Source organism: Capricornis sumatraensis, chromosome 1 (genome assembly GCF_032405125.1).
Source record: "Capricornis sumatraensis isolate serow.1 chromosome 1, serow.2, whole genome shotgun sequence".
Lineage (NCBI taxonomy): Eukaryota > Metazoa > Chordata > Mammalia > Artiodactyla > Bovidae > Capricornis > Capricornis sumatraensis.
In genome coordinates, this window is record NC_091069.1 from 84,258,740 (window position 1) to 84,280,643 (window position 21,904).

Sequence of the window (21,904 nt, forward strand, 5' to 3'; positions counted from 1 at the left end):
AACCACTTTTCAAAAAACAAAATACAACAATTGTAACATCTATTTTTAGTGATTCTGAAAGCCTTCAGGATCTTGTCACTCTTTAGAAACAATATTAAAGCCTTAAATTTTATTCAGTATGCAAAAATAATCCTATGTACTTCAGTTTTCTCATATTTAAGTTATAAATGTTTGAACTTACTGTAATACAATTTTCTCATTTTTGTATTTCAGAATTGCCATTGCCTTCAGAAAGTGTTGATATTATTATTTCTGATATTCCATTTGGAAAAAAGTTTAAGTTAGGAAAAGACATCAAAAGGACTCTGCAGGAGATGGAAAGGTAAGTTGTTGAGTGTCTTTCCAAAATCTTTGAGCCATGGGGCATTTAACCAAAATGTATTGTAGCTCTTCAGTTAAGATTTGATTACATTTTAGTAATTTCCTCGTGTTTTTATAGCTTAATTTTCTAAGATTTCAGATCAGAAGTTTATATAGTTATAAACTTGATATAGTTATTCTATATCATCATAATATGTTTTATTCAGGAAAAGATAATAATTTTTCATTACAGCCCAAAATTTGAAAATCTAAAATAGTGACATATATTTCAGTCACTGAGCTAGTTAATTTACCTATTTACTTCTAATTCTCCCCCGCAACCCTGCCTCCTATGTGTTAATCCCCCACATTTTACAGGAGAGAAACCAGGACCCAGAAATACTATCCTTCTCAAGATCACAGAGCTACTGAGCAACAGGACCGAATTTACATAGGAAACATTCAGTCATATAGAACGGATGCCTGCATTGCTGGTGTGAAATGAAAATGCGGGAGTACTAGTCATGTAATGCTTCTAAGGTCAGCCTCAGGGAGTATAATGCAGTGACGTGAAAGTGTTTCTTTGAGAGGTTCAAACAGTGAGACCTGAATATGAATTTTCCTGATCATTTCGGTTGATAAAGGAGAGAGCCTAGAACACACAGAGGAATGAAGGGACATGGATAAGGGGTCAGTTTGTGTTAAATTGTCTCAACTGAGTATTTGACGGTGCAGGACAACATAGTACATGGTTGGGAGCCTGTATGTAACCCTTTCCCACAGTTACCTGAGTTATGACGTCACCTGGGGTCTCAGCACCTGTAACTCAGACATTTCCTGAGCTCCTGTATCCCCTTCTGCTTGACGGAGCATTCCCCTCAAGATTTTGCAATGCTGATTTCATATTAACACCATTTCAGGAGCTTCTGAGAAACACGGATACCCATTCTCCACTCCTACTCACTGACACTTTGATTTAATCAGTCCAGGGTAGAACCTGGGCATCCAGTATTTCTTAGTATCTCCCAAGGTGATTCTGTGGTGCCCCGAGAATTAATAACCACAGCCTCTGTGCCTAGCAAGGTAACTTACCAGTTGTACTATTAAGCTGGCCCGTGGTGAGATACTCCTGTAAGAGCATGCTACACTTACTATGAAGCTTTCCACCCAACCCGGAACTTTCCACTAGAGGTGGCAGCTTAGCCTACCTGTTGATCTAGTACTGTGTGTTTTAAACACCTTCACAAGTCACTGGCGGGCAGTGTTTGGAGTAGACTGTCCTTTCATCGCTAGTAAAATCAGACCAGCCTGACTTTCTCTCGGTCAGTTTTGATTTTTATTCTAAGTAACTGAAAATGAAACTAACAGATATGACCACCCCCACATTGTTTCGGGAAATTTAAATATTTACGCGAGAATCAGGAAGACATTCAAGATTTCCCGTGTAATTCAGGTGCCTCCCAGAAAGAAAAATGGTACCGATGAACCTATTTGCAAGGAAGGAACGGAGATGAAAATGTAGAGAATGGGCTTACGGACACTGTCGGGGAGGGAGAGAGTAGGATAAATGGAAAAAGTAGTATCAGTATATATACACTATCATGTGTAAAATGGATCGCTGGTGAGAAGTTGCTGTGTAACACGGAGCGCAGTCTGGTGCTCTGTGATGGAATAGGGAGGGAAGCTCTGGAGGGAAAGGATGTATTTATAATCACAGCTGATTCAAATCATATGGTAGAAACCAATACAACACTGTAAAAATTTAAAAAGCAAAAAATTTTTTAAACAAACAAAATTTAGAAAAAATAATTATGCTTATGGACATAAGGAACATTCCTGGCCTCTATGTATGACCAAGCTTCCTTGCCACATGCCCTCAGCCTTTATGGTTTGACCTTTGACTTTTTCTGGTTTGAGCTTTTATACAGGCCATATATTGTAACGCAGTGGTGAAGAGCATAGTCTCTGGAGTCAGAATACTCAATAGTTCTTCTGTCATTTCTGTCATAGGCACATTGCTCAATCACCCTGTGCCTCATCTTTAAATAATAGTACCTACTTGGTAGCGCTGGCCTGAGGAGTCAGTAGACTTAAAGCTCTTTAGGACAGTGCTAATTTTCTAGGCCAGAATACTAGAGCTGTTCCCTTCTCCAGGTGATCTTCTCAAACCCGGGATCAAACCCACGTCTGCCGCATCGCAGGCAGATTCTTTACCAGCTGAGCCACCAGGGAGGCAAGGACAGTGCTAGGTGCCTTGAAAGCGCTCAGTAACTGTTAGCTCAGACCTGATTTTTCAGTGTAGAACAGTTCTAGTGCTTTTGAGAAATAGGTGGGGATATACATAAATATATCTAAAGTACACATAACTTTTTTCCCAATGACTTACCAGTGTTTAGGCTCTAGATATAAAGTGGAAGGGAATGGAGGGGAATTATATTAAAAATAGGAAAAAATACAAAATAAACATGTTTATAATAGGCAATGGAAATATTGGGTCCTGCGTGTAACAGAGCACTGGATTCTTCAAGAAAGAACATGTGATCAGAATTTTAAATTGTCCAACAGATGATTGCTCTGGTGGTGTGAGCACTGCACTCTCAGCTCAATTATTTCGTCCTTAATTTACTTCAGCAGTAACAATCTCATGTATGCAAAGGAGAAATACAGAGAAGTATAATATTTGAGCTTTCTTCTCAACCAGATGAGCAAAATTAGAAATTTAACTTGTTTGGCTTGAAGGAAGAAGTCACTAAATGCCCAGAAGATTTGAGGTGGATTCATGGAAGAAGCATGATCTCAGTGAAATTTAGAAATTTGCAAAGAATGAAAAAGGAGACCACACCATGTTTTATACATGCAGATATTCAGCAAGTATTTCTTGGGGAATAATGAAGCAAAAAGCATGTTCAAAAAACAATGAATATACCAGACTGTTCGGAATAGAGATGAGTAGTAGAAGGTTAAGGCCTGATGCCATCCAAGTTCAAATAAGTTGGGTGTTTGTGTCTTGCAGGTTCACATGTAAAAGAGAAATCTCTTTTATGTTGTTTGATACAGAGCTTCCCCAGCTTATTGACCACATAATTCTAGCTGGTTTCTTTTTTATATATATAAGAAATAATCTCTCATACTATATTAGTGCTTTAGAGGGATACAGTTCGAGACATATTGCTTTATAATTTCTGAATAGCTTTCTTAGTAAGAAATTTATGTATATATGAATGTGGAAAGATGCTTAGAAGGACATTTTATCAAAAATGGTCACCTCTGAGTAGCAGGAGTCCAGGTGATTTTTCCTTTATTTTCTTCTATTATGTGAAAAAAGTTATAATAAATTAATTGCTGAATTTCCTGTTTGACATCATTCCATGTACACATACACAAATAGATGTTTTCAACTTTATATTAATAGGATCATCCTTAATTTACTGTACTGTATAATCTGCTTTGTTTTTTCCACTCAGAAATATGTCATAAATCATTCTGATGAGTTGTTATAATGCACATGATAATTTTCAGTGGTTGCCACAGTGGTTGCATTATATGTATATACCATTATGTAGCCTACAGAACTTAGGGATGGGTATTTAGGTAACTTCCACCGTTTCATTTTAATAAAGAATAACATTCTGAGCCATCTTTGCACAGTTTATCAAACTGACTATAATGAGCAAGTTATTTAAAACCACAGTGCCTCTGTTTCTTCATCTGCAAAATGGATATAGCAACAGAATATACTTGAAGTCTAAGGATTAAATGATATACAAAGCTTTTAAAACAACATTCATCACATAATACATGCGTGCGTGCTAAGTTGCTTCAGTCATGTCTGACTCTATGCAACCCTATGGATTGTAGCCCGCCAGGCTCCTCTGTCCATGGAATTCTCCAGGCAAGAATACTGGAGTCAGTTGCCACGCCCTCCTCCAGGGGATCTTCCTGACCCGGGGATCCAACTCACATCTCTTGCATCTCCTGCATTGGCAAGCAGGTTCTTTACCACTGGGGCCACCGAGGAAGCCCTTGGTACCGATAAATATTAGCCATCTTTGCCATTAATTGTCCCTATTACTCTACTAATGCTAGAACTTCTGCTCTTATATCTTAGAATAATTTCCTAGCTCTGAGATTGCTGGGTCAAAGGTTATGTACATTTCATATCTTTGACATATTATTGCTAAACTACTGTCAAAAAAGTTATATCAATTTTTGTCTTTAGGAATACTCATTTTTTTCCTAATCTTGCCATCTTGAGTGTGGTAGTCTTTTTATTTTTGTTAATATGGTAGGTGAAAACTTGTATCTCATTTATTATCTTAATTGTGTGTTTTCCTATGTGTTCAGAGATACCTGTGTTTTTTGTTTCTGTCCCCTGGTGTCCAGCCACACCTGTCATCTCGCTGCCCCCTCTCCCAGTAGCAAGAGTTTATCCCCTTGGTTCCTACCTCCTCAGGAACTGTTCTCTGACTATTTCTTTCTTAAAACCTGTCCACCTCCTCATTCTTTCCAGATCCAGTTATCCCTTCCACAGACATTTTTGTGGCCTTTCATACTCACACACTGGACTAGGCAGTGGAGATCTGGCTGTGAACAGGACAGAGTTTTTGCCCATGTGGGGCTGGCATTCCAGCATGGGAATACAGATCATGAATAAATCAACAGAATAATTTCAGATCATGAGAGATACAGTGAACACTAAAGACGACATTTTTGCCAGAGAGTGACGAAGAGAGCAGCAGTGGTTTCCTTAGATAGATGCTCAGGGAAAGGCCTCTCCAACTGAATGATGAGAAGCACACACGGGAGTGGGTGTCAGTGCCCCAGCACAGCAGAGCTGGATGTCCTGAGGCAAGAAGAAGGGAGGTCAGTCTGTGGAACACACCATGAGCAAAGGGAAGCAGGCAAGTGGGAGTCGAGAGTTTACTTGAAGTTTAATGGTCGAGAGATTCGCAGGGATGTCCAGTTGTGTCTGGTGTGGAAACTCAGAAGGGGAGAGGTTGGGGGATGATAACAGATTTGGAAATAAGACCTGTCAGGCTGCGGTAGTGTGGGCAGAGGAGAGCATAGAATGAAGTGAAGCATAGAATCTGTGATGTCCTTTGCAGACAGACTCGTTTAGACTGGCAGACGGTTGAGATGAGGGAAAGCAGCTTCAGCTGCTGACCTCATTGCTGGGTGTGGTGGGGGCAGGGCTCCCTTTAAGTCTTGGTCCTCCAGCTGGCACCTGGTTTCTTAACCTCTGCAACCAGGTTTCTTCAGAGAAAAGTCTACACTTGGTTCTCCTCACCTTCCAACCCCCTGCCTTGCCTCTGCAGACCAGTACTGGCTCCTGGCCCCAAGTAGGAGTGCTGCCCCAGGGTCACTAACATCCTTATCACTTGTTAGTCCTGTAGCATTTGACACTGCTGAGACCGTTCATTCCCGTCTTGAAACTCTGCTCTTCTGGCTTCCATGCTATCACCATAGTTCAGGCCTTCTCCTTGGCTGTTTCATGGGCTCTTCCTTCTCCATCCTTCCTTGGATGTTAAGTCCCTGTTCCTTGACCCCTTTTCTCTCCCCTCTCTGTTCTTCCACCCTAGGTGATCTCATCCCCCATTATTGCTTTGTGTTTGTTAAGTTCCTTCAGTTGTGTCAGACTCTTTGCGACCTCATGGATTGTAGCCCACCCGGCTCCTCTGTCCATGAGACTTCTCAGGCAAGTATACTGGAGTGGGTTGCCATTTCCTCCTGCGGGGGATCTTTCCCATCCAGGGATCGAACCTGCCTCTCATGTCTCCAGCATCGGCAGGTGGGTTCTTTATCACTAGCACCACCTGGCTTTATCTGCCATTTATTATGGGAAACTCAGATCTCCACCTCCAACGCTGGCCTCTCTGACAAGCTCCAGGCCCTGCGCCCAGCTGTCTGTTGGCCCCCTGCTCAGCATGTTCCAGACAGAGCTCTTCCATCCCCTCGTCCCGCCCGCTCTGGTTCCCCCCAGCTGGACTACTTTCAGTACGTCCTCCTCTCCACAGCTTCCTGTCTCTGCTCCCTTCCCTGTCTCGGGCACCCCCTTGCTCCAGTCCCCCAGGCCCTGGGCCCAGCTCGCTCCTGCTTGTCCTTCACACCCACTGTAGCTATTCTCACCCTCTGAGAGTCTTCCCTACTCTGAGTGCCCAGGTTTGGGTCCCACCTAAGGTGTTTCCAGAGGCCCTCACCCTTGCCTTGATAATGGCGTTTGCCACACACGCTCTTGAGCTCTTTCCTTGCCACTCTCCCCCACTGTTCAGTCATCTCTAGCAACTCGGGACTGTATGTCCTCATTCATCACTGTTTCCATATAAGTGCTGTATAGACTTTGGTCAGGCAATTGAGAAAGTGAATCCTCCTCCACCGGCTGACGTTGCCGGGCCCTCCCTATCGCCCTTTGTTTTCGTCCTCACTCCTTCCTGGGGACTTTGTTCTGCTGTTGTTCAGCCTGCTGCCTTTCATGTACTCAGATTCCTCAGGATCCTTTCATTTGCCTTCTCCTTTGTACAATCACTTATTAAACTGTGACTACAAATTACTTTGAGGCTTGCCTTTTAAATAGAGTAAAAATAGATAATTAAAGCAGATTTGTACTAGTGATTTCATAATTACTATAATGAATATGCATTATGGAAGATACTACCTAATTATCAAAATTCTCCCATTTAAATGGCTAAAATTAAATTTCAAATTAAGAACACCAAATATTTTAAACAAAGTGGGATTGTTTGTTGTCTACAAAGAAAGAAATACTCATAATAATTAGCTTTTTTTTTTTTTTTTTTTTTTTTGGTCCCAGAGTGCTTCGTGTTGGTGGGACCATCGTGCTGTTACTCAGTGAAGATCACCACAGGCACCTTAAGGGTGGTGAGGCGAGTAGCGGCCCTTTGAATTCCCAGGGCGGCCACACAGAGGAACCTGGAGACGAAGAGTGCTTGACTCCTGCAGGAAAAGCTGCTGTATCAGAGCCAGTGTCATCCTCATTCGTAGCCGGCAACCAGGAGTGCTTGGACAGAATGCCACCGCTTGGCTCTTTGGTGCCAGTGGACTGCTACAGAGTGAGCCTTGGAAAAACAGACGCACTCATCTCCAAGTATAAGAAGTCGTCCTCTCCTGGGCGATAGCGGCCTGCTGCTACTGAGTCCTTACATGTCAGCTGAACAGAGTAGAAGGCAGTGGTTTCAGGGATCTTAACAGTGCCAGAGAGTTCCAAGTCAACAGATTCCCCTAAAACAGGGTTGTGGCTGCTGGATGCCTGTTCTTCCATAAGAACTTCTGTCTAACACTCTGAAGAGTGTTTCTGACAGAGGATAATTAACAGATATTTGAACTAAAGGACTCTCAAACTTGCCCTTCTGTCAAAATGTGAATAGGTCTGTTCTGCCCCCACTGTTTCTAAGCGGAAGCTTCAACTTCAAAGCCAAGGTTTTCAGAGGCTCACCATAAAGTGTATCTCAATCACCACAAATTTGATACTATCTTCATTGTCAGGTTTTTTGAAACATAGAAACTTTTATTTTTTGATATTAACTTCTTTTGATATTTAACTTGATTTTTTGAATCTATAATTTTCTTCTCCATTTTAAATGAAAAGAACTTTTATTCACAGTACATTTTTTATGTCCCATATTATGTAAAGCATCAGTGGGAATAATAATATGAATTAAACCAATATCCTCCAACATGATGGAAAGTAAAGTTTTGGTTTTTTTCTAAAAGCATTGTCACTTCATTCCTATTTAAATGCATCCTTTGTGTTCACTTCTTAAGGAAACAGTTGATGAAAAATATGATTTTTTTCCATAGCCTAATAAAGCTTCATGGCTGCTTTGGTACCATTTGAACAATGTTTCCATTGGGGGGAAAGTTCTCACCTTGTGAATCCCACCTCTCCAAAATAGAAGCAAAAGCTTGTTTTCTGGCTAGGGTGAGACGTGTAACCTTAGCTCAGTTATCAAGGTCCACTGTCAGTGTGGGGTGAGTGGGGTACAGGTGATACGTGGGACTTTTACCCAGAGCACCTCATAGTGGGCCCAGTGGGACAGTAATCTGTTGTGTATTCATACAGTAAATATTCATTGCAAACTTACTATCTGCCAAGGCACTTTCTCAGCCCTTGGAGCTATCAGCAAACCAAGCAAATCCCTGCCCTCATAGGATTTAAATCTAGTGGGGGAGACAGATAAGAAATGATAGACATAATAAGTCATAAGATAATCTACATAAGTGGAGGGAACTTGCAGGGAAAAAATAAAGCAGAGTAGTGATGGGAACATAGGAGGATGGGGGCAAATGTTTTGCATTCTGCTTACAACAGCTCCAGCTTCACTGAAAATGTGAGATTTGAGCAAATATTTAAAGGACATGGAATAGTGTTCCAGGCATATGGAACAGCTGTTGCAAAGGCCCTGTGGCAAGAGAGTGCCTGATATGTTTGAGGAACAGCAGAAAAGCACATGTGGCTGGAGGAGAGTGAGTAATGGGGAGAATAAAGTGAGGGGCAGGTAAGGGTGGGAGGGGTTGGTGGGTGGGTTTAATCACATAGGACCTTGAAGACTACAGGAAGACTTTGACTCAAAAGCAGTATAGCGCTTTTAACAAGTCACAATCTAACATACATTGTATGGGATCACTGTGACTACTGTATTGCACATCGATTGTAGGGAGGCAAGGGTGGAAGTAGGCCAGTTGGGAATTTTTGCAATAATCCAGGCAAGAGAAGATGGTAGCTTGCCCCAGGATGGTGGCAGCACAAGTAATAATAAGCAGCTAGATTCTGGATGTATTTTGTAAGCAGAACCAGCAGGATCTGCTGATGGAGAAGACGCAGGAATGACCACAAGATTTTTGGCCAAGCACCTGGAACAGTGGAGTTTCCCAGTCAACTGTCCAGGGAACAACACAGCAGGAGCAGGCTTGGTGTGAGATAGCAGAAGTTCAGGTCCAGACTTGCTCGCTTTACGATATATATTAAACATGCAAGTGGAGGAGCTGAGTAGGCAATTGAATAAATAATCTGCAGTTTAAGCTGAAGGTCTGTTCTGGAGATAGAAATTTGGGGATTTACAGCATAAAGTTGCCATGAAACTGAATGGGGTCACCATACGATGGAGTAGAGGAAAGAAAGGAAGAGGAGCAGGGCTGAGCCCTGGGTTCCTTCCAAAAGAAGAGGGATCTGCAAGGGAGATGGAGAAGGAACAAGCCGTGAGGCAGGGGGAAAACAAGAGCAGTTGCCTGGAAGGCAAATAAAGAATATGGCGGAGGGAGGGACCAACCACTAAACACTGCTAACCAGCCTAGTAAGAGAAGGCCTGGAAATTGACCACTGGATTTAACAATGAAGAGGTCATACGGGACCTTGATAATGGGAGTTTTACTGTTGTAGAGAAGGAGAAAAAACACCCTGGATTGGGCTTCAGAGAAAACAGGAACCAGAGGTAGTATGTATAGGCAATGCCTTCAACTAGTTTTGCTGAAAAGAGCAAAAACTGGAGGTATTAGTTGGTCAGGGACATGGTGTTGAATGATTTCTTTTTTTTAAGATGAGAGAAGTAGCAGCATTTTTTATGTTGATGAGACTGTTCCAAGAAAGGTAAAAAACTGATGAGCCAGGAAAAGGGCCAAATGCTAGAACGTCCTTGAATAAGGAGGTGGTACGAGTCCATACATGGAGGAATAAGCTTTCGATAAGAGCGTGAATAATTTCTCCATGGTTACAAGTGGGAAGAAACATACAGGCATTTCTGCTATAACATGATAAATGTGTTCCTGAACACTTTTTCAGTCCAAAATGCATGCACTAAAAATAACAATTTATGGAAAAATAGGGTTGGGGCAGACCATTCCAAACCTATCCAACTTTGCAAACTGCACGCTAGCAAAAACTGACATAGTTGGTTTTTTTTAAAAGCCTTATATTTCATATAAATAAGTCATAAAATAAAGGATTCCACCTTCCCAAGAAAAGGGCAAAGACAGCCTGCTAGAATTTAGGAGAAGGAAGGATAGAAGCTGCTGAGAAACGCCAACGGGTGGCTATTTCCTTCTCCAGGGGATGTTCCTAACCCAGGGATCAAACGCACATCCCCTGTGTCTCCCGCATTGCAGGCAGATTCTTTACGCACTGAGCCATCAGGAAAGCCCCCTCCAGGACAGAACCTGTGGCCAAACCACCAAGACCAGGAAGGACCAGGAAGGAGCGGCGTTACGTCAAGTACCTTATTCTGCAGCTTGTCCTTTCAGCTCACCCCATTGGCGTCCTTCCCATTCGGCAGCTTTTATCTGGTGGAACAAAATATTAATGTGCTGGGGAAAAAAAATCACTTGTGATCCAACCCAATTTCCATATGACAGTGACATCATCCCCCTACTTAGCAATAATATTTAATGCCTGTCACAGAAACACACAGCGTAGGAGAACAGACTGTAAGTGGGAGCAGATGCTGGAAGGTGGGTGGATGTGATGCCAAAAGACTGTGGAAGTCTTCCGACCACTTCCATTTTCTCAGTGAAAAAGTATGTGGTTATTTCACCAGTTTCTCAGTCTGTGGTTGGAACAGCTTCCCTGTGCAGTGAAAGAATCCACGCAATGAGTTCCAAACCAGGAGCTTGGGGTGTCTATTATTGAAGGACTAAGGTTACGTACTCCCTAGGCTCCCCCTTCCTGTCAAAATGACCAAACAAAAGCAACGCTGTACGTCTGTAGGAACTGCAGATCTTGCTGCCACCAAGAAGAATGAGGCCCAGATGCTCGAGGGCACGGATCCCATCACTTGGCATCTGAATGCGACCTGTGTCAGCTTTGGGTCTGCTGCTCTGGCCCATTTACTTCTCCTGGAGGCCTGGGTAGGAGACAGCTCCCTAGCTGGTCCAGGCACACTGGAAGCAGCTCTGCATTTTGCCCTTAGGACCCAGGAGAGTGAATGATGCCCAGACAGTCTGGGATCAGCCTGGATGCTGCGTGGACTCTGCCGCAGGTCCTAAAAGGGAAAGTGCAGCTGCAGCCTCTTGGCTTTTGGAGCAAAGCCAAGCTTTCTTATGCAAGTAGTTATTCTTTTGAAATAACTCTTGCTGCTAAGGGCTTGACCATAGCATTTTAGGTGACCATGTGATCTAAGCTATCCATCCCGAGATTCGATCCAGCAAACCAAGAGTGAGAGGGCTCAGTCTGACAGCATGCCTTCATCAGATGGGAGTGACATATACCAGCACTGAGTGTGTGTGACCGACAGTCCTCACCCAGCGAGGCGCCTCCTGCCTGTCACTCCCCTCCCTCATAATCATGGTCCCACAGGGAATTCCCAATGAGCAGATCACCAAGGAGGAAAAAAAGCCAAATCTGGTTTGCAGATGGCTCTGCCAGTTTAGCTGTTATCTGCTGGCATTTAACTCCCAGAGCATTTCAGCCCCACTTGGGGTCAAAGGACGATGGGGAAAGGAAACATTCCCCGGGAGTACTGCTTGAAGTGGTCCGCAATGTCCACTTTACCTGAAAGGAGAGATGGCCTGGGAGGAGGATGCCCACCATGTCATGGGCAGTGACTACCAGTTTGAAAGGATGGTGAGCAACATGAAGTGTGGGAAGAGGAATGTGGATGGACATCTCAGGATGGGCCCCCATATGGGAGAATCATTGGGTCTCAATCACCGGAATGGTTAAGAACTCCCACTGTGCATGAGACTCAAGTGTGTGAGCAGCAGATTGCTTGGCCTGTGCCTTCAATGTTTTTCGCTCAACAGCCTCATGGACAAAGTGGGCGTGGTTTCAGACACAGAGATGGGGCACTGGCCCAACAAGGACTTCTCACCAAGGCTGATTGCCTGCTGCCTCTGCTGATGAATTTTCAGCAGCAGTGACCAGCCCTAAGACTTTGATATAATACCACATGGAGGAGGGGAATTAGAGTGGAGACCCTTCCCTGGTAGGAAGGGCAAGAATCTGTCCTCACTAGACTAACTGCTCACTCTGGACTCCAACTCTCCAGACCAGCCATGCCTTTCGTGGACCTTGTTTCCCTGCAACAATACTTCTTATCAGAGCTCATTTACAGTGCTGTGTGTGAGACACACCACTATGAGATCTGTGAGACCAACGTTCATTGAATTTCGAATCTTGTACCATCTGCCCCATCACCCGAAACAGAAGTCCTGATGGCAGGGTGGAAGGGCTACTCGACACTCAATGACTGTGCCAGCATAGAGAAGTCCTTGAGAGGCTGAGAGGCCTCCTTGCAGAATGCTATATGCACTATGAACCAGAGACCAATAGATGGTGCTCTTTCTCCCGAAGTCAGAAAAAAGGGACTGGGGGTGAAAGTGGAAGGCAAGCCTGTTACCATACCCCACTCTCTGGAAGGGTGTCAGCAGAAGGATCTGGCCTCAGGAGTCAGAAAGGCACAGAGGGCAGCATTCCGGGTCCAAAAGCAATGGTAAAAGCTGCAGTGTGGGCGCCCAGCAGAGGCTGCAAGGGCTCACTGACAGCAGTCCCGTCACGGCAGGTGGATGATGCTTCTGGCTGGGTAGCCACACAAACTAATTTCCTGCCCTCTTGAACACCTTAATATACATATTTTTAATGATGTCTCTCTGCTAAACTGCCTAGAGTAGATCCTGTCGGTTGCAGCTGGGAACCCTGACCCACACACCTGCGTTACTGAAGCCCACTCCCGTCCTCCGGGCGCTGCCCTCTCCTTCTTGGTGGGGTGTGCTCACCTGTTCTGCATTTATCCTTTTGCCAGGTGTGCATTTGTCCTTTTGCCACAGGTCTTAATTTTATATAATTTCCACACCCCCACTTCACCAAAATTACTTTTAATGTTTTGGCTTCTTAAAGATGTTGAGCAATAATACAGTCTTTTTCATTCTGTGCCTAAACCTTATTTGAATATTTAGAAGAGAAAAAAGAAACGTGCAAAGTTGGATATCTTTGTGTGTGTAACCAAGATGCAGCAAATGGTAGGTAGAAAATGTGTTTCCTCATGGACTTGAATGACAGTTGGTGGACATCCTCAAAGGCAGTGGTTCTATCTTTGCATACTTGGCAGAATTAAATCATGGTTTCAGGGTCTGTTAAAACAGCTTTAATAATCAAATGCACAAAATAATAAAGCTTTTTAAAATAAGTTTCCAAAATTTGAGGATATCTTCTAGTGGGAGGATTCTATCATATTTTCCCCCATCCTTGGCACAGGGCGTGGCCCCCAAGAACAGTTAATATTCCTTGAATGAAATTAAACTGGCTCCTGTTGGAAGGGAACAAATAGATGTTTGTGGATCTGAGGACAGTTAATTAAAGAGACACCCAGAAAGCCATGTGAGAGACAGACAGCTGTCTGCGGAGAGGCCTACTTTCTACATAACCTAGAAAACTAAGCCTCCTCAGGGATTCTAAATATATTGATTTTTCAGGAGGAACCACTCACTTGGATATTGGGTAAATATGAGCGTTCAAGGAGCCATGCAAGAAAGCTTTGGGGCAAAAATTAGTGAGATAAGAGGTCTTCACAGAAAAATCCTGGTAATAAGAAATCTTGAGTATTTTCATGCACGTTATACAAACACTACATATTTTTACATAGTGTTTATAACATTTTCAATTCTCTTATTCTTTCAGTCATTCATTTGCTCCTTCATTCATTGGACTGCCAAGTGTCTCTGAGTACCTGCTGTGTGTCAGGCTCTGGGATGCTCACTGGTAAAGTGAAAAGGTGGGCAGGGAGCAGGAAGACAGCAGCCAGAGGTCTCCACGTATGACAGGGCTATCCCCGACCTCCAGACATAGGGGGACAAAATCATTCTCTGAGAGAGCTTGACAGAGAAAGATGGACAGAGTCCAGGATTGAGAGCAAAAAATAATGGATTTGTGGGGAGTTTAAAAAAACTGAACACATGCCTAAGTATGGCTAGCTTCATCTTTTAGTTACATCATCTTTTAATGATGTCCCTTCTACTAAATTACCTAGAGTAGAGTCTGTCAGTTGCAGCTGGGAACCCTGTTCTGCACACTTGGGTTATTGAAGCCCACTCTTGTCCCCTGGGCACTGCCCTCTCATTCATATAAATTCTGTGAATTTATGATGCTCAAGAGATTCAAGAATTCGAAGTATCATTTTGCCATCCGAATGCCACAATCATTTAATACTGTCAGTTTTCATCAAGTTCCTTCAAGTAATGGCCTTCTCAAATGTGTAATAAATGAGAACAGTTACACCAGGCCCTCTCCCTGCCCATCCTCCTCTTCACATTTCTTCTTACCAGAGTGGCTGTCCTCCTAGCTGCCCTTCTGTGGCTCCTCCCCTTGATATGTCTACACTATTTAGACTGAATTCACCTCGGAAGAGTGGGCATATTAACCATGTATTCTGCCAGGGGCCCCCAAATGCCCAGTCCTGGACTCTGGGTATTAACATGATTCACTGGGCCAGAGGTTTTTTGGTTTTGTTTTTATGTAAGTCAGATAGTTCATCTTTCAGTGTCCTATCTTTTTGCCTTTTCATACTGTTCATGGGGTTCTCAAGGCGAGAATACTGGAGTGGTTTGCCATTCCCTTCTCCAGTGGACCATGGTTTGTCAAAACTCTCCACCATGACCTGTCCATCTTGGGTGGCCCTACACGGCATGGCTCATAGTTTTGTTGAGTTAGAAAAGGCTGTGGTCCATATGATCAATTTGATTAGTTTTTTGTGATTGTGGTTTTCATTCTGTCTGCCCTCTGCCAGATAAGGATAAGAGGCTTATGGAAGCTTTCTGTTGGGAGAGACTAACTGTGGGGAAAACTGGGTCTTATTCTGATGGGTGGGCCATGCTCAGTAAATCTTTTGTCCAATTTTCTGTTGATGGGCAGGGCTATGTTCCCTCCCTGTTTTTTGACCTGAGACCAAACTATGGTGGCCTAAAGGAAATCAGTCCAGAATATTCATTGAAAGGACTGATGCTAAAGCTGAAATTCCAATACTTCGGCCACCTGATGCAAAGAAATGACTCCTTGGAAAAGACTCTTATGCTGGGAGGGATTGGGGGCAGGAGGAGAAGGGGACAATAGATGATGAGATGGTTGGATGGCATCACAGACTCAATGGACATGAGTTTGAGCAAGGTGCAGGAGTTGGTGATGGGCAAGGAAGCCTGGTGTGCTGCAGTCCATGGGGTTGCAAATAGTTGGACACGACTGAGCGACTAAACTGAACTGAAGTCATAATATGTATGACTGTCTTGCTCAAAGCCCTCCAGTGATTTTCCCATTTTCCTCAGAATAAAACCTAAAGTCTTTTTTTTTTTTTAAACCTAAAGTCTTGATCTGGCCCCTGGTACCCATCTAACTTCATCTCTGACACATCCTCTTTCATTCTGACCTTGCCAACCCAGGAATGTGCAAAGTTCTGTCCCATCTCAGGCCTTTGGACTTGCTGGCCCTCTCCCTGGGCATCTCCCCTTATGCCTGCTCTGCTCAGGCTCTCAGTTGAAATGCCCTCTGATAAGCAAGGCCATCCACGGCCTCCTTACCTAAGCCAGCCAGCACCTCACCCTTCACATCTAGTCTCAGAGTTCTTTTTCCATTTCTCTTTATATGTATGACATGCTTGTCTGTTGGCTGTCCCCCCACCGTTACAGCGGCAGGTCCTTGAAGGCAGTGGCCTTACTGATTTGCTCACAGTTTCTCTCCTGTACTGAAGTCAGTCTCTGACACATACTAGGCACTCAATATAGATTTGGTAATTAAAAGACCACATGAAGATTCCATTCCACGGTCATCTTCCAACCAGATGAACAGAGCCAGAAAGGCCTGGATGCTAGACCAAGTTCCCTTTCCCTCTGAACAAACGCATGCACTCCAAAAAAGAAAAAATGTTCAACTGTTAGTCCCTGAAGAGAAATTCCCCCTGCCCGCTTTCTTTTCCTTTGTGACATTAGAATGTATGGAATCACGCAGCCCAGAACCAGCTGCTCAATCGTTACTAGGTAAAAGCTTGACATTTTCTGTGACACCCTTCTTGATTATGTAGGCGTATCACAGCCCCACAGGCTGGCTGCTTTTAAAAATAATGAAGTTGTACTAAATTTCACTTTAACCCATTGCATTCTTTCCTCCTCTGGCTCCCCACAGTTACTGGTCTTTTTTTGGACAAGGTTGTGAAAAGCGGGCATCCATGCATCTGGCCCTGTCCAGCTCCACAAAACTCTTAGCCCCTTAATCCATGTCTCTCCAGCTCACCCTCATTACTCCCTCTCCTTCACCTCAGTTCCCTTGAAAACCATTCCTCACTCCTACAAACACTCTTTAAACTGTTACTTGATTTGGAAAATCCTTTGTTTAAGAACTAGCTCATCCTTTGAATCAATGCCGCATTCATCACGTGTGTTATCTCCTCCAGATTACCTTTCACTCTTGGTTTAGTTTCCATCCCCCAGTCCACTTTATCTGAGAAATGTATTGGCACAATAGTGATCTACTGTAGCCACAGCAGAGGCATATAAAGCAGACACGGATGCCCCATTGGCATGTTTGCAGGAATACAGATACTTACTTTGTTCAACCTCAACAGCTACTTAGCTCTTCTGTTCAGGGTTAGATGCCTCACCAGAGACTGGCTAAGAGAGCTTAGGTTAGTACTCAAGTCTCAGTGTCCTCTCTTGTCAACAGTGATGATGATGAGGGCCTCCATATACCATCCAAGGCTGCACTGAGGTTTGGTTTGGTTTTGAACACACCACTCAGTGATCAACCTCTCCAAGAGAAAACATAAAATGACGTACTCTCCTTGATTCATTAAAAAAACAAAAATAAGAACCTGTAGGATATCCTTTTTCGACTCAACATCAGATGGCTTTACTTTACTGTTTGTGTAATTGCCATGCTCTATTTTCAAAGTCAATTTGCATTCAACTTGGATAAATAAAAGTTTACAGAAGTCTTCCAAGTATTTCATGGGCTTCTCAAAAGTGTGGTGATTGCCAACATCCCTGGAAATCACATAAGCTCATGGATGTGTCTAGAGGTTCAGGAGAGGTGATTGGTTTTTGATACTGTACATCAAGACAGTCACAAAACAAGGACTAAAATCCATGAGTCTCTGAGATCTGATACTGTCTCTAACCATATGGCCTCCTTTCTGAGTAATTGCTCTCATTTAACAATTTTTAAAAAGCCATCAGGAATGCTTTCTCAGGACAAAAGAAGGCAGACCCACCCAATTAAATATTAATCTTTGAGCCACCCTGGTGACATGGGAATTTCTCAAAACGTTCAGTGGGGGAAGTGCCAAGAAGGTAATTAAAGTTGCTGTCATACCTTTAGGCTGCTGAAGGTCACTCATGTAAGGAGGGGTTCTGTGCTTGTAAAAATCGGTCTGGCATTCTTTAGAGAATTACAAAGGTCAGTGTGTGCTCTGGTTTAGAAATGCAGTAGCTTAATTAAAAACCGCAGAGCAATAACTTCCAAGGGGAAACCATAAAAAAAATGTGGGGGAGTATGAACGTATCCAGATGTATACAACTTTGAAAAATAAAATCAAATATAGTTAAAAGTGTACTGGCAGTGTTTGTCCTGGGGCTCCAGTAGGTGGTGTGGATGTCATGTGGAAAAGTGGAAAAAGTAATGACTTTGGAGTCAGCAGGGCAGAATCTAAACCTTGGCTCTGCCATTTGATACCTTACAGAAAGTGATTTAACCACAAGGAGCCTTAGTTTCTCCATTTAGAAAGGAGCTATAGAACCTAAAATGGACTGAAATCAGTGAATTTAACTCAGATGACCATTATATATACTACTGTGGGCAAGAATCCCTTAGAAGAAATGGATTAGCCATCATAGTCAACAAAAGAGTCTGAAATGCAGTACTTGAATGCAGTCTCAAAAACGACAGAATGATCTTCATTCATTTCCAAGGCAAACCATTCTGTATCACAGTAATCCAAGTCTATGCCCCAACCAGTAATGCTGAAGCTGAAATTGAGTGGTTCTATGAAGACCTACAAGACCTTCTATAACTAACACCCAAAAGAGATGTCCTTTCCATTATAGGGGACTGGAATGCAAAAGTAGGAGGTGCCTGGAGTCAAGAGTCAAGGAGTCAAGAGCCAAAAGTCAAGAGATACCTGGAGTAACAGGCAAATTTGGCCTTGGAGTTCAAAACAAAGCTGGTCAAAGGCTTTGCCTGAGAACAAAGGCAGAGTTTTGCCAAGAGAACACACTGCTCATAGCAAACACTCTCTTCCAACAACACAAGAGAAGACTCTACACATGGACATCAACAGATGGTCAACACCAAAATCAGATTGATTATATTCTTTGCTGGAGAAGGAAATGGCAACCCACTCCAGTATTCTTGCCTAGAGAATTCCGTGGACAGAGGAGCCTGGTGGTCTGCTGTCCATAGGGTCGCCGAGAGTCAGACACGACTGAAGCGACTTAGCAGCAGCATATTCTTTGCAGCCAAAGATGGAGAAGCTCTATACAGTCAGCAAAAACAAGACTGGGAGCCGACTGTGGCTCAGATCATGAACACGTTATTGCCAAATTCAGACTGAAATTGAAGAAAGTAGGGAAAACCACTAGACCATTCAGGTATGGCCTAAATCAAATCCCTTATGATTATACAGTGGAAGTGACAAATAGATTCAAGGGATTAGATCTGATAGACAGAGTGGCTGAAGAACTATGGATGGAGGTTTGTGACATTGTACAGGAGGCAGGGATCAGGAACATTCCCAAGAAAAAGAAATGCAAAAAGGAAAAATGGTTGTCTGAGGAGGCCTTACAAATAGCTGTGAAAAGAAGAGAAGCGAAAGGCAAAGGAGAAAAGGAAAGATATATCCATTGGAATGCAGAGTTCCAAAGAATACCAAGGAGAGATAAGAAAGTCTTCCTCAGCGATCAATGCAAAGAAATAGAGGAAAACTATAGAATGGGAAAGACTAGAGATCTCTTCAAGAAAATTAGAGATGCCAAGGGAATATTTCATGCAAAGATGGGCATAATAAAGGGCAGAAATGGTAGGGACCTAACAGAAGCAGAAGATATTAAGATATTAAGAGGTGGCAAGAATACACAGAAGAACTGTACAAAAAAAGATCATGACCCAGATAACCACGATGGTGTGATCACTCACCTAGAGCCAGATACCCTGGAATGCAAAGTCAAGTGGGCCTTAGGAAGCATCACTACAAACAAAGCTAGTGGAGGTGATGCACTTCAAGTTTCAAATCCTAAAAGATGATGCTGTGAAAGTGCTGCGCTCAATGTGCCAGCAAATTTTGAAAACTCAGCAGTGGCCACAGGACTGGAAAAGGTCAGTTTTCATTCCAGTCCTAAAGAAAGGCAATGCCAAAGAATGCTCAAACTACTGCACAATTGCACTTATCTCACATGCTAGTAAAGTAATGCTCAGAATTCTCCAAGCCAGGCTTCAACAGTACATGAACCATGAACTTCCAGATATTCAAACTGGATTTAGAAAAGGCAGAGGAATCAGAGATCAAACTGCCAACATCCGTTGGATCATCAAAAAAGCAAGAGAGTTCCAGAAAAAATCTACTTCTGCTTCATTGACTACACCAAAGCCTTTGACTGTGTGAATCATGACAAACTGGAAAATTCTTCAAGAGATGGGAATACCAGACCACCTGACCTGCTTCCTGAGAAATCTGTATGCAGGTCAGGAAGCAACAGTTAGAACTGGACATGGAACAACAGACTGGTTCCAAATCGGGAAAGGAGTACGTCAAGGCTGCATATTGTCGCCTCACTTATTTAACTTATATGTCAGAGTACATCATGAGAAATGCTGGGCTGGAGGAAGCACAAGCTGGAATCAAGATTTCTGGGAGAAATATCAATAACCTCCGATATGCAGGTGACCCCACCCTTATGGCAGAAAGTGAAGAAGAACTTAGGAAAGTAATGAAAGTAAAAGAGGAGAGTGAAAAAGTTGCTTAAAACTCAACATTCAGAAAACTAAGATCATCGTATCTGATCCCATCACTTCATGGCAAATAGATGGGGAAACAATGGAAACAGTGACAGACTTTACTTTTTTGGGCTCCAAAATCACTGCAGATAGTGACTGCAGCCATGAAATTAAAAGATGCTTGCTCCTTGGAAGGAAAGTTATGACCAACCTAGACAGCATATTAAAAAGCAGAGACATTACTTCGCCAACAAATGTCCATCTAGTCAAAGCTATGGTTTTTCCAGTGGTCATGTATGGATGTGAGAGTTGAACTATAAAGAAAGCTGAGTGCCGAAGAATTGCTGCTTTTGAACTGTGGTGTTGGAGAAGACTCTTGAGAGTCCCTTGGACTGCAAGGAGATCCAACCAGTCCATTCTAAAGGAAATCAGTCCTGAATATTCATTGGAAGGACTGATGCTAAAGCTGGAACTCCAATACTGTGGCCACCTGATATGAAGAACTGACTCATTGGAAAAGACTCTGATGCTGGGAAAGACTGAAGGCAGGAGAAGGGGACAACAGATGATGAGATGGTTGGATGGCATCACCAACTCAATGGACATGAGTTTGAGCAAGCTCCGGGAGTTGGTGATGGACAGGGAAGCCTGGCATGCTGCAGTCCATGGGGTCACAAAGAGTCGGACATGACTGAGCAACTGAACTGAACTGAATGTTTGTAAGAAACATGGCCTGGAACAGTCCCTAAGAAAACTCAGTCCATCCCTTCAGCATCATCGATGTTAAGAGACAGAACTGGAGAGGACTTAAAAATCAGAGCTTTCTTTTCCACTTCTCATTTATATCTAACATTTACAAGAATGAAGGAGACCTGGAAATTGACAGGAATAAAACTCCAGCACCAGCCTCTTAAATTCAAGTGCTTTGAAAATGGGAAGTGGGTTTTTTGAGCACCCAAGAGAGTCCAGAACTAACAAATGGAAACCAGGGCTTAGGGAGAGATGAGAAAACCTCAACAATTTGTGCAGCTGCCTGGGTCCCTTTTGCAGCCCAGTGCTTAAGAGCTTCCACCAGTGTGGTGAGCTGTGATGTGTTTCATGTGTGGGGAATGAGTGCGAAGCCCACTGATGCCGCAGCCAGTGAAGTTAGGTTCCAGCATGGCCCAATTCCCAAAGCAAGTATTGAGGCCTCATCACAGTCAACTTGACTGACAGGCAAAGCCAGGAGGATAAAAATAAATGGTGTTTTATAATTGAATAACTAAACATCCAGAGCCTGACATCTCTCTGTGATTTTTGAGGGATCTGTTGTGTTCTAGGGGCACCATTAGTGGGGTCCCAGGCTCTTCTTGCCAGGATCTAGTGGAGCCTTCATGAACCCCCACTCCAGCAAAGTTTCCATGCACTTTCCAGAATTCCCAGAGGATGTCATTCCACATCTACACAGTATTTAGGGGATTTACCTCCAGGGGCCTGTGTAGATTTAGAATGTTTCCTAAATTGCTTGAGAATACAGTTCTCTACACTCACAACCCACGCTCTCAAGGTGGGGGCAACATCCGAGACCTGGCCATCCAGAACGAGCAGATGATGGGGTAGTGGTCTGTGCATTTGGTGAATGTCAGTAATGCCAGCCCTCAGACATGATGGAGACTTAATGAAAGCAGGCCAATCGTCTGTCAGGTAGAATTT

The 21,904-nt window shown here is 43.3% G+C and overlaps 1 protein-coding gene across 1 annotated transcript in view; it reads left to right on the plus strand.

The window, feature by feature from the left end:
• Nucleotides 1-7,904, plus strand: part of THUMPD2 (THUMP domain containing 2) — a 38,088-nt gene extending 30,184 nt beyond the window's left edge. The window contains exons 9-10 of the mRNA XM_068977359.1: nucleotides 214-322; nucleotides 7,109-7,904. Of these exons, the coding sequence (XP_068833460.1) occupies nucleotides 214-322; nucleotides 7,109-7,433 (434 nt within the window). The 3' untranslated portion in view covers nucleotides 7,434-7,904. The remainder of the gene's footprint in view (nucleotides 1-213; nucleotides 323-7,108) is intronic.
• Nucleotides 7,905-21,904: the final 14,000 nt, after the last annotated feature.